This window comes from Theropithecus gelada, chromosome 6 (assembly GCF_003255815.1).
Source record: "Theropithecus gelada isolate Dixy chromosome 6, Tgel_1.0, whole genome shotgun sequence".
In the NCBI taxonomy this organism is placed as follows: Eukaryota; Metazoa; Chordata; class Mammalia; order Primates; family Cercopithecidae; genus Theropithecus; species Theropithecus gelada.
The window spans coordinates 73855531-73869350 of NC_037673.1; the positions used below are offsets into that span (position 1 = coordinate 73855531).

Below are 13820 nucleotides of genomic sequence, written 5' to 3' on the forward strand. Positions count from 1 at the left end.
CTTTGGGGGAGGGGGGATTATTTGGCCTACCACACAATGCCTGCATCTCCTCTGTTATCTCCTGAAAATGTAGCCAGTGGCAGAATAGGGAGCCAGATAGGCTGGTGCTGGGGCATTGAGGGTATCAGCTGACACAGCAGCGAATCTAGAGACTAGATCCACTGCAAGAGATGAGGGATTTCAGTTCTAACCCATCAGCGAACTCAGAATCCAGTGAACCTTTTGAGGCAAGAAACGTAAACATCTAACTTGGCATTTTCCTAGCATTCCCCAGCTATAAGCTAGGCAGTTTAGAAAACAAGGAATTCAGACTCTAGACCCTGCTTAATAGGTTCACCAATGAAATGTGTCAGACTGAGTAGAAGCAGCATGATGATGGTGTGAGGCACACTCTGAGGGAAAAAGAAATAGGGTTAGGGAGGAGTGAGCCACTGTCCCAGATTAATAGAATGTTAGAACTGTCCAAAGGATCTGAGATATCATTTAGCCATGTTCTAGGCCTTGTAGGAAGTTTTCTGGAGCAGGCCTTACCCTTGTATCTGGTTTACTGCTTTATCCACAACATCACTGTTTTAGTTGCTCAAGAAATACTTGAATGATGTACTAGAGTAGAAACTCTGGTTAGAAAGGTGAGTTGACATGATCAAGATCAAACTGTTGGTTTGCAGGAGAGGGGGCATAGACTGGTTTTGTTCTACTAAATTTAGGAGGTAGCTTCCGTAAAATGAACTCCTGCACCAAATGAGGCTTCTTGTGTACTTTCTGTCTACCTTGCACATAGCATTTCTTCCTTCTACATGAAATTATTCATATGGAATAATTCATTTAATAACCTATTCATTTAATGTCTAAAACAGGAGTCAAGAGACCTGAGTTCTGTTCCACATTTCCCCATTCACTTCCTTGGTGTCTGAGACAAATTACTTAACCTGTCCAAACTCCAGTTTCTTCAATCATGAGACAGGCTTCTCAGCTCTCACATTCTATAATTCTAAATTTCATGGAGGCTAATAAATTAATAAGCTCCCTGCTATGGTTTGGGTATGGCTTTGGACCTGCAAAGTGTCATGTTGAAATATGAGTCCCAGTGCTGGAGTTGGGGCCTGATGGGAGGTGTTTGGGCCATATGAGTGAATTCCTCACAAATGGCTTGGTGCTATTCTCCTGAGAGTGAATTATCACCCTTGAGAACAGGTTGTTGAAAAAAGCCTAGCATCATCTTCTCCCTTTTTCTCCCCTGATGCCCCATCTTGCACTCTAGCCATGTGATCTCTGCACGAAGGCTCCCCTTTGCCTTCTGCCATGAGTGGAAGCAGCATAAGGCCCTCATCTGAAGCTGATAGCCTGCAGAACCATGGGTCAAATAAACCTCTTTTTTTCATACATTATCCAGCCTCCCGTATCCCTTTATAGCAACACAAACAGATTAAGACCCTTACCCATGGACCATATGTCTGCATGTCCTCATATTAGTGTTCCCAAAGTGTGGTCAGCCACCATCTAAATCATCTGAGGTCGGCCATGCATGGTGGCTCATGCCTGTAATACCAGCACTTTGGGAGGCAGAGGCGGCCTGGATCATTTGAGGTCAGGAGTTCAAGACCAGCCTGGCCAACATAGTGAAACCCTGTCTCTACTAAAAATACAAAAATTAGCCGGGTGTGGTAGTGCATGCCTGTAATCCCAACTATTCGGGAGGCTGAGGCAGGAGAATTGCTTAAACCAGGGAGGTGGAGGTTGTAGTGAGCCAAGATTGTGCCACAGCACTCCAGCCTGGGTGACAGAGTAAGACTTGGTCTAAAAAAAAAAAAAATCACCTGAGATCCTTTACATACGCTGATTTTTGCAGTTGTTAAGAATAATGAATTAGATGTATGGTTTCCATTAGGCCATGCTTCCCTTTTCACTCTATGGGCATGCTACACATAAAAAGTGGTAATATTTTTATGTGTATGTGGCATACTAGGGGAAGAAACCTTAAGATTGTTTGTCTGCCAATGCACATCTTGCTGAGAAACTCTGCCATAAGTATTGAGAAAAACAGCTGCAGAAAAATATGCATATCTCACTTTTTCAAGACAATGCCAAAGCTCAGTATTAGAGTGCATGTATATCTGCATGGATATGTATTATGTTTTTATACAATTACATGTTATTTTATGTAAGTATAGATATACACTATTATAAGAATATTTAAAGAAATGTACTAGGTTGTTAATGTAGGGGAAGAGAAGAGGGAATACAAGGAATAAAAAAATTTTTAAGTGAAAAATTCAATATGTATGTCATGACTCCATGTATACATTTATGTAAAATAATGTATAGAGATGTAAAAAATAAAAAATGCAGATCCAGAGCCCCTATCTCAGATCCTTTCAAGCGGAATCTTAGGAGGTATGGTGAGGTGGATGTCTGCATCTTCAACAGGTATTCCAAATTATTCTATAACAGTAAAGTCTGCAAACCTTTGCGTTAGGTGCAAATATCATTAGCTGTAAACACAACATAGTTGGAAATTTCCATTCTGCAATGCAGGCTCAGTTGATCCTCATTGTCTTGGAACATAGTAGATGCATAATAAATAGTGCTGATTATTTTGAGTCATTTGGAGGACAGGTGGAGGGAGTGAGGGCAAAAGTGGTGAGAGGAGCAGATGAGCTGGGCAAGGACATCCTTGCTTGGGAGAAAAGAGGCAAAGCGTGTAAGAACATACTGAGCCTCCTTGCCACTTTTGACATTCAACCAATATTTCTTAGGCACTACGTATATATGCAGGACACTTTTCTGTATCTTGTTTATGTTAATTCTTAAATAATCCTTTACAGACTCAGAGAGGTGAAAAGAATAGCACAGGTAGTATCAGAATTGGGATTAAAACATGACACATACACTGAGCAGCAAGTTAAAACCGGGCACTGGGCAGCTGCTGAGGATGCGATGGTGAGTACAATAGACTGCTTGCACTTTTTGATATCTAGAATCTTACAACTCTGCTGTGATCATCCTTGTCTGTTGTCATTTACTAGTTGACATCTTCGTTGACTACCTAGAAGCAGCTGCTTCGACATCTATTCCAACCTAGATCCCGTCAAAGGGAGATTACAACAAATGTGCTTTTTGTCTGTCATCTCTAGCTAGTGTTTCACAGTGGGGGAAGTATCATTTCCTAGGTGACTTTGCATAGAGCAAGCTCCCCAAACGCCAAGGAATACTCAATCTAGATTCTTCCAACCCTCCGGTACCCACCAAGTCAAAAGAATTCTGGCTTTCTGTAGCTTCATCTAAGGGCTTTTCTGTTAGGGCAGAAGGAAAAGTGAGGAAAGCAATGCTCTTTCAATAAGTTTGGTGGTGGGGCGGGGTCGGGGGAAGGAATGGTACTGATTTTTTTTTTTTTTTTTTTTTTGAGACGGAGTCTCGCTCTGTCTCCCAGGCTGGAATGCAGTGGCCCGATCTCGGCTCACTACAACCTCCGCCTCCCGGGTTCAAGCGATTCTCCTGCCTCAGCCTCCTGAGTAGCTGGGACTACAGGCGTCCGCCACCACCCCCGGATAATTTTTGTATTTTTAGTAGAGACGGGCGTTTCATCATATTGGCCAGGCTGGTCTCGAACTCCTGACCTTGTGATCCGCCCGCCTCGGCCTCCCAAAGTGCTGGGATTACAGGCATCAGCCACCGCGCCCGGCCAGTACAAATGAATTTCTTAACATATCTTTTGATCATCTCGTCCTTGGTGTTGGAAAAGACTAGGAAAAATCCAAAAGTGTCTATTTGGTGCCCAAATGCTAGAGTTAATACTCGAGGGCCTTGATCTCTGGCCTCTTACCATCCCTCTCCCATTATTTCTGAAGAAGTAGCCATTTTGCAGATTCCGGAGGATGGCAGCCAGGGCCGGCCCTTCGGACTGAATCTCATCTCCTTCTCCAGGCTCCTTGGATCAAGCTGGGACCGGCAGCGCCAAGGCTGCTCTCCGTGATTTAGCAGCAACTTAGAGTCAGAGAAACCGGAAGATGGGAGGCCGGGATTCTCAGGTGGGGTCACGAGTGCTCAAAAACCCGTAGCAGCGGCCGCGTCCCCGCCCCGGGGAGGTGATCTGCGGCTGGCGGTGCAGTGGCCTCTCCAGTGCCCGCGTCCGATGGTCTAACGGCACTGCTCCCGGGGTGCGCGGCCCGCGACTCAGGCTGCCTCCCCCAACCTGGCAAGTGTGCGTCCTTCCCACAAAATGCCACCACTTCCCTAAGTCACGCTGGGCCCCGGGGAGCTGATTTGAAATTGGTCTTCAGAAGACCGAGCAGGGCCGGACGCAGCCGGCCTCCGGCTGAGAGCGGAGGGTAAGCGTCCCATACTCTCCGAGAATCCCGCGGGCTCGTGGCGTGTGGGACGCTTTTCATCCGCTCTCAGTTCCCGGTTCCTACGCCCCAACTCCCTACTCGGTCGCAGCCAAAGCCCGGAGCGTGCGATCCGGACCTGGAGGAACGGGACGGCGAACGCGAGCGGCGCCGCGGCCGGGAGCCCGCCGCACCGGGCATGCTCAGTGGCGCGGCCGGCTGGGTGGCCCGCGAGCTGCACCCGGATCTGCTCAGCGGCGGCGACGTGAGCGCGCAGGGGGGCGGCGGCCTCGCCTCGTCTCTCTCTCAGCGCCTGGGTCGGGTAGGTGACGCCGAGAGCCAGAGAGATGTCGGATTTCGACAGTAACCCGTTTGCCGACCCGGATCTCAACAATCCCTTCAAGGTGAGCTTCGGCCCCAGCATCTCCTGCCGCCGCGACGCGTCGTTGTTTGTGAAAACGGACGAGTTCCTTCTCGCCCACTGCGCCTGCCCCTCGGCTCCCCTTGGCAGCCCAGAGAGGGGCGCGGGGCCGCAGTACCCCATTTGGCCCCCGGCCCCGCGTCACTCGTTTGGTTTTGGGCTTTGGAGGTGGAACCTCCTCAGCTCGTGCCCGGCCGCCCTTCCACACGTCCCCGACTGGTGAGGGTCGTGCCTGCAGCCCGGACTGGGCCCGCGCGCCTGGAGGGGTCCTGGTCCGCCTCTCAGGAGCGGGGAGAGTGAGAGCCGAGGGCAGGTGGAGTCGCCCCTTGCCAGGCAAGTGTCGCTGGCAGGGCCGGGAGGCGGCGGAGGGGGGCCCGCCCTGGGGTGGGGTTGTCATGGGGACCCGAGGTGGCGGCGGCGGAGAGCTGCGTGGGGTGATGGCAGAGGTGTGGAGGAGGAGAGAGGTGAGGGCACCGAGTATACTGCAATTAAAAAAAAAAAAAAAAGGTTGTGTTTTCATTTTTTAAACTTGTGTTGCACCCAAATACCACCAGTGGCGCTGCCATCCCCCCTCTCCTCGTTAGGCTGAGGTTGAGGGTATTGATACCAAAGCAGAAGTTAAAAATAAATAAACATATCTGGAAAACAATAGTGCACGTGGACGACCTCTTCCCTACCCAGCTGCTTCTAGCAAGGTAAACGATGGGATATTTTCCAAGCACCTAGTGCGTCACCGGTTCTCTGGGCCATATGAGGATACCATTTCCCACTTGAGCTGCTTTTCTTCTTGGAGTCGACCTTATCAACCCCAGCTTCGGAAGGGCTTGGCACAGAATCCTGCAAAGGAAGGCAGCTGAGATGTTCGTCGCCTGCGTTTAAATGAATGCAACATCTAAATAACTCTCTTTGAAAGTATTCTGGATTTCCTAATGAGTGTAACTGTTAGCACGTGTAATTTGTTTCCAACTGTTGGTTGAAGTTGTTTCTCAATCCCCCCCGGCCGTGGGCAATAGTAACTTTAATTTGCAATCACACAGAATAAAACTAACTCTTAATTTGTGGTCACACAGGTGTCACTTCTGGCTTGTTGAGTTTACATCTTTTTACTCCTGATTTTATCTTTCAGTAAGAATCCTGGAAGAGGAAAAATATTTCTGCTCTGATTATTAAATGCCTGATAATTCCAAGGAGGATTATTTTAATGAAATGATCCTGATTATTATTGACAACTCCACTCACTTTGTAGCAGTGTAGAATTAGACTCAGTCACTGTTTCATTGTCCCTAATGTCACTTAAGAAAATTCAGTACGACTGTCCTGTACCTTTCAGTGACATGGTTGCATTTTAAGACATTTTTTTTTTTTCCCCTGGCAGTTTTGTTTCAATTAGTATTGGACTTGCTTCTATTGTTGTGGAAAATCGGGTTATTCTTAAATGGTAGACTTTTTAAAGAGACCGTTCATAAATTGTTAAATGGGTGTTATTTTAAAATATTTTGAAGATAAAACATCAAGAACCTTTTAGCCTTTCTTAATTCAGATAATTCATTGACACTGTTTATTCAGCATCTGACGATTTGGCAGTGTATTTTCTACTTGGTCATTCCATTTCATGGTTCATTTCATATTAACTGGCTTTCTTGTTAGGGCAAGACATTGTCTTCATCTTAGCCCAGACTGTCCTTTTGTGACATCTATTATTGCCATGACACTTTTCCTCTTGTGACATTCATAAAGTTGCTGTAATTCTAAACCTAGGAGTTGTTTTAAATATTCATTGTGGCATAACATTATAAATCTTTATAAGTGGATGGACTCAGGACAATGATTATTCAAGTTTGAAAAATGCTTCAGGGACATCATTTAGGTCTAAGGGAGACTTGGTTGTACACACATTTCTGCTTATGATCTTTCTCTGATTTTGGTGACTGTTATAGCACTGTCAGTGTGTCTGACCCTATATTTTTCCATTTCCATTTATATTCACCTGCCCCTCTTCCTCTCAAAAGTATAGTTTAATATCTATATTTTGTCTTTTTACTTTTTCTTATATTTATGTAAAAGTGATTTTTGAAATAACATTTCTGATACTCTACTTAAATCTGAAATGTTCCCAGACTCATTTGTGTTACTTTATGATCAGCCTCCCTAGTAGCTGGGATTACAGGTGCCTGCCACCACGCCTGGCTAACTTTTTGTATTTTTATAAGAGTTGGGGTTTCACTTTGTTGGCCAGGCTGATCTTGAACTCCTGACTTTGTGATCTGCCCACCTCGGCCTCCCAAAGTATTGGGATTACAGGCGTGAGCCACCGTGCCTGGCCGATCATTTTTCAAATCTTTTTATTTTCAGTATTTGAAGATAAAGCTCTTATTTTCAAGTATATGATATTTCGCATTTGGTAACTATGCTGATTTCTTTTTCATTAAATCCTATTTGGTTTCCATTGCCTTTTTCATTTTTTAACATTTCTTTTCCTTCACTTTTATGTTAGGAATAATTTTGCAAGCATCTTTGTTTGAGCCATATCATGAAAGCAGTTTGAGTCTGTTCTCCTTATATAATATAACCATAGTGGTTTACTTGATTTATTGGTTGTTGTAAGGTTATTTGCTGGATTCAATTCTTTTTTTTTTTTTTTTTTTTTTTTTGGTTGAGCCCCTGCTTTATATTCTAGTGGTTGTGCTAGGCTCAGTGAATGGTTTTATGAAATTTGAATGGTTCTCATTACACATCAAGAAACTTGGAATAACTGGAAATCTTAGTGGTCCAAAATAAAATAGATGATTAAGTATGTAGAAGTTTCTGAAGATCCACTCTTGAGCTGTTAAAATGGGGTTTTAAAGCTAGAGAGGGAAAAATATTTTCTACATAGTCAACATGTAATTATTGAAGAATTGCTGTATGTCCTTTGTTTTTCGTTGAGTTTATTTATTCATTCGACAAATACTGAAGAAATATCTCTGTCCTTATGGCTATTAGTCTAACAGTGAGACAAATATGCTTGGAAAATGAATAAAAGGGGAGAGTTTAATAACCAGGAGAGGTCAGCAATATAGGCTCTTACAAGTCAGCATAAGAGTGTATGGTTAAGTGCCAGAACAAGTGCAGTTTGTTCATAGGAGGGAGAAATTAGTAAGTGGTCAGAAAATCTTCATGCTTTCTAATATACTTTTGCATATTAACATATGATAATTGATTGAATAGGATAGTTCATTATGGAAATAACATTTAAGTTAATATAATTTATAAATTATGAGGAGAATTAGAATTTCACAGCTAGGAAGGCAAATTATTAAAATATATTCAGTCAGATCCCAAAGATTAAAAAACAAAGCCCACAGAGGCACACTTGCTTATTGTCTTATGCCCATGTGTAGGTAGTATAGAACTGGCATTAGAACTTAGATCTCCTGATTTCTAGTCCATTGCTGGTGACGCTGTATGTGCTCCCTGGTTGCATTTTTGATACCAAAATTCTTGTTTTGTATTTGGAGGTTAGAGTTGAGGCTCTTGTTGGGAGGCAGCAGAGGATAGGATTAAAAAGTTTTGGCTCAAGAATTTGAAAAGATCTGGGCTTGATGCTGGCTTTGTCGCTAACTGGTTGTGAGACCTTGGAAAGTTACTTAACCTCTTTAAGACTCAGTTTACTATTTTGTAAAATAGGGTAATAGTACGTTCTCTATAGGATTGTAAATAGGATTAGATGAACATATATTTAGCATATAATAAGAGCTTAATGTATGGTGGTTTTAATTAGGTACTAATATTTAGTATTAATAGTAATTTAAGAAATTCTGTTTAATGGCTGGGCGCGGTGGCTCATGCCTATAATCCCAGCACTTTGGGAGGCCAAGGCGGGCGAATCACGAGGTCAGGAGTTTTCGAGATCAGCCTGGCCAACATAGTGAGACCCCGTCTCTGCCAACAATACAAAAAATTAGCTGGGCGTGGTGGCGGGCACCTGTAATCCCAGCTACTTGGGAGGCTGAGGCAGGAGAATTGCTTGAACTTGGGAGGTGGAGGCTGCAGTGAGCCAAGATCACACCACTGCACTCCAGCCTGGGCGACAGTGCGAGACTCATCTCAAAAAAAAATTTATGTTTAATAATCTCTGTATGCTTAGCTATGATTTCGGTGAAATTTATGTTCCTTTTGGCTCTTCTGGAGTGCTGGTAGTAGCTGTTTGACTGATCATAGTCAAGGAATCAAAGCTAAAAGTAATTAAGTGCTTTGCCTATGTCAGCCTGCTGGACTAGACCAAGGTTGTCTGAATTCTGATGCTTTTTCACGACACATAGTTCCTCCCTAATAAAATGTCTCCATATTAAAATTGAGCATAGTGCCCATTTTGTTTTGGCCTCAAAAAAATTAATTTTAGTCTATCGAAATTTTTTTTTTAGAAATGGCCTAAAATTCAGCATTCTCACTTAGGTTATCTTTTAAGTTACCGTAATCTAGTGGCATTCTAAGAGTCGAAGTTGAAAATTGAAGAAGACCCATAATTCAAGTGTGTTATTCTTTTGTCTCAGTCTGTTTGGGCTGCTATAACAAAATATAGTACCTCACAGTGGGTAATTTATAAACAACAGAAATTTATTGCCCAGAACTCTGGAGGCTATGAAGTCCAGAATCAAGGTCCCAGCAGATTCAGTGTATGGTGAAGGCCTCTTCCTCATTGATTGCATCTTCTTTGTGTCCTCACGTGGCAGAAGGGGATGGCAGCTCTCTGGGGCCCTTTTCTTTTCTTTTCTTTTCTTTTCTTTTCGAGATGGAGTCTTGCTCTGTCGGCTAGGCTGGAGTGCAGTGGTGTAATCTCAGCTCACTGCAACCTCCATCTCCTGGGTTCAAGCAATTCCCCTGCCTCAGCCTCCTGAGTAGCTGGGATTACAGGCGTGCACCACCATGCCCGGCTAATTTTTTGTGTTTTAGTAGAGACCAGATTTTGCCATGTTGACCAAGATGGTCTCAATCTCTTGCCCTTGTGATCCGCCCGCCTTGGCCTTCTAAAGTGCTGGAATTACAGGCGTGAGCCACCATGCCTAGCCTTTTTTTTTTTTTTTTGAGATGGAGTCTCTCACTCTGTTGCCTAGGCTGGAGTGCGGTGGTGCGATCTTGGCTCACTGCAACCTCCACCTCCAGCAATTCCCGTGCATCAGCCTCCTGAGTAGCTGGGATTACAGGTGCGTGCCACCATGCCCAGCTAATTTTTGTATTTTTAGTAGAGACGGGGTTTCACTATATTGGCCAGGCTGGTCTTGAACTCTTGGCCTCAAGTGATCCACCTGCCTCAGCCTCCCAAAGTGCTGGGATTACAGATGTGTGCCACCACACTTGGCCTCTGGGGCCTTTTTTTTTAAATAGGGATATTAATCCCATTCTTGAGAGCAGAGCACTGCTGACCTGATCACCTCCCAAAGTCTTCATCTTCTAATACCATCACGTTGTTAATAGGTTTCAGCATGTGATTTTTAAGGAAACATAAACATTCAGACCTTAATTTTCATTTTGTAACATCAAGAATGTCATCCATCGATTTCATTTACATTGACAATGATACTTACAAGTTGATTTCACTCCTCCCTTATCTGTTTAAAATTTTGAGGCTGGACATGATGGCTCATGCTTGTAATCCCAGTGCTTTGGGAAGCCAAGGCAGGAGGATTGCTTGAACCCAAGAATTTGAGAACAGCCTGGGCAATGTAGTGAGACTCCCATCTCTACTAAAATTTAAGTTAGCTGGGTGTGGTGGTGCACACCTGTAGTCTAAGATACTTGGGAGACTGAGGCTGGAGGGCAACAGAGTGAGACCCTGTCTCAAAAAGAAAAACAAACCCCAAAAACAAACAAAAAAGATAAACAATTTTGAGTTGGGAGATTGGATAGCACTAGGAAAGTATTCTGAGGATTTCTTTTGTGATTGTCACACTTTGAAAACTATCTTTTAACATTAATCTGGAACACAGTGGTTGTAGTTTGTGGGCATGTGTTATTTTACGTTCATGTCAACTGCATGAATTCCTGCTCATTTTTCCTCATGTTAATATTTTTAAAAAGCACATATCGAGCTGCTGTTTTATTTCATCAACTTAAGATGCCATCCTTTGTAAGATACATCATTATCTTATTTACCACTGTCTCACTTATCTGTTGCTATGTAACAATCCCAAAATATAATGGCTTACAATAACAATTATTTGCTCATGATTCTGTTATTTGAGCTAGACTTAGCTGGGCAGGTTTTTTCTATTTTTTAATATTCTTTTCTGGAGTTACTTAAGTGGCTTCAGTCACCTGGTTTATGGTTTCAGATGTCCTTACCCAAGTGCCTGCTGGTTACCTGGAGATGTCAGTGGGCACAGCAATTGGCTGTCTTTCATGTAGCCTCTCTACTAGTAATAATTGGGCTTTGTGCATAGTAGCATCAGTGCTCCCAGAAGGCAAGAGCTGAAGCTACAAGACTTCTTGAGTCATATGCCACTTCTGCTATATTCTGTTGGTCAAAACAAGGCACAAGTTCAGCCTAGATTTTGAAAGGAGTGGCAAGCAGTAGGCCCCACTTCTTGACTGGAGACAGACCTATGAACTGAAGATACACCCAGCATAAAATGGCAAGGCAGTCATAGGATAACTTCAGTAGACACTCCCATTCAAATAGGGAAAGAGTGGGAGGCGTGTAGCAGCTGCTGATCTGTAGCGATTCTGAAATCTAGCCAGGCACATGTTGTTAGGGTCCCCTACATTGGGGACAATGAGTGTTTCTTGATTAGGGCCCAGTTCTGCTACCTAGTATTGGTTCCTTCACCTGTTATTTTCTTCTGCTTTTGACTCCACCCTCTGAGAGGTCCCACCGGGGCCTATCATGGGGAGGGGGGAGGGGGGAGGGATTGCACTGGGAGTTATACCTGATGTAAATGACGAGTTGATGGGTGCTGACGAGTTGATGGCTGCAGCACACCAACATGGCACAAGTATACATATGTAACAAACCTGCACGTTATGCACATGTACCCTAGAACTCAAAGTATAATAATAAAATAAAAAAAAAAAAAAAAAGAATGAGCCCTGTTGCAGCCGAGTGGCATTTTTGGCCTGCTTCTTGCCCATTAAAAATTCGGAGCCCCGAAGTTTCTATTTATTTTGAACTGTTTCTTTAGTCCAGGCTCTCTCTTAACAGTTTCTTTTTAATCTTACCAGAGTTCAAACCATGCCTTAAAAACCACATTCGTCATTCTTTTTGAGACAATCTTTATTTAGGGTGAAGTATCAGTTGCCATGGTCAATATTCTTAAGATATTTAGAAAACTTTTTGTCTGGGTTGAGCATCTCATATGGCCAGTGGAAGGCTGCTGCCGTAGGAGGCTGCTGTGCCACGTGACAAAACTAGGCTTTGAACACAGTTTCATTTTGGCCCTGTAGCTTTAACTACAGTCATATGAGATGATGGCGATTATGAAATTTTTCAAACTAAACTGTTCTTATGCTGATATTACCAAAAGTTTTTTTGGGATACAATTAATATTTAATAGTGATAAATGCAGATCCAAATAATTTATTGGTTGTTTCCTTAATATGAACCACCAGTGTGATACAGTTGCTGAAAAATATATATTGGCTTAATGAAATTAGTGATCAGTTCCTTAAAATTAATAATCCTACAGTATTCTGGTCTAATAGCCTGATATTGTTCTTAATTGCAAGTGCGTATTTAAAGAGTGCTGTGAAAATACTAGGATATGCCCAAAGAGGACAGTCAAAATGGTCATGGGACTGGAATCAAGTTATAGGAAGAACAATTTAAGTTTCAGTTACTCAGCAGGTTTAGTCTACAGAGGGCTAAAGGGAAATAGGAGCGCTCCCATCAGATACCTAAAGGGTTCTTAGTTACGTGAATAAACTTGTTATTTGTTGCTTTAGAAAAAGAATCTAAGGTTAACTGGCAAAGTTTACTTGAAGGTAAATTTCGTCCAAATAGATATTTAAAAATCTGCTAGCATGGCCTGACAATGGTCTTTTGGTAGGGCATTCTCCAGCACTTGCAGGAAATTCAAGCAGAAGTTGGATAACCTATAGAGATGCATACAGACATACCTCAGAGATACTGCAGGTTTGGTTCCAGATCACCTTAATAAAGTGAATACTGCAATAAAGCAAGTTACGTGAATTTGCTGTTTCCCAGTGCACGTAAAAGTTATGTTTATAGTATACTGTAGTGTATTAAGTGTGCAGTAACATGTCTAAAAAGTGTATATACCTTAATTTAACAATAATGCGAAAAAATGCTAACGATCATCAGAACCGTCAGCGACTCATAATCTTTTTGTTGTTAGAGCATCTTTCCTTATTGTTGATGATTGCTGACTGATCAGGGTGGTGGTTGCTGAAGTTTGGGGTAGCTGTGGCAGTTTCTTAAAATGAGACAGTGATGGAGTTTGCCACATTAGTGTACTCTTCCTTTCACGGAAGATTTACCTGTAGCATGCTGTGCTGTTTGGTAGCATTTTACCCACAGTAGAACTTCTTTCAAAGTTGAAGTCAGTCCTCTCAAACCCTGCCACTGCTTTATCAACTAATTTTATGTGCTGTTCTCAATTGTTTGCTGTCATTTCAACAATATTCACAAGCATCTTCACCGGGAGTAGATTTCTTTCTTTTGTTAAAAAAATTATTATTATACTTTAAGTTCTAGGGTACATGTGCACAATGTTCAGGTTTGTTGCTTATGTATACATGTGCCATGTTGGTGTCCTGCACCCATTAACTCGTCATTTACATGAGGTATTCCTCCTAATGCTATCCCTCCCCTCCCCCACCCCACGACAGGCCCTGGCGTGTGATGTTCCCCACCCTGTGTCCAAGTGTTCTCATTGTTCAGTTCCCACCTGTGAGTGAGAACATGCAGTGTTTGTTTTTCTGTCCTTGCGATAGTTTGCACAGAATGATGGTTTCTAGCTTCATCCATGTCCCTGCAAAGGACATGAACTCATCCTTTTTTATGGCTGCATAGTATTCCTTGGTGTATATGTGCCACATTTTCTTATTTCTATCACTGATGGACATTTGGTTTTGTTCCA

The 13820-nt window shown here is 43.0% G+C and overlaps 1 protein-coding gene across 2 annotated transcripts in view; it reads left to right on the forward strand.

Moving 5' to 3' along the window:
• The first annotated feature begins 2749 nt into the window (after positions 1–2749).
• Positions 2750–13820, forward strand: part of SCAMP1 (secretory carrier membrane protein 1) — a 129949-nt gene continuing 118878 nt past the window's right edge. For both annotated transcript variants that reach the window (XM_025387825.1, XM_025387827.1), the window contains exon 1: positions 2750–4729. In XM_025387825.1, the coding sequence (XP_025243610.1) occupies positions 4673–4729 (57 nt within the window). In that variant the 5' untranslated portion in view covers positions 2750–4672. The remainder of the gene's footprint in view (positions 4730–13820) is intronic.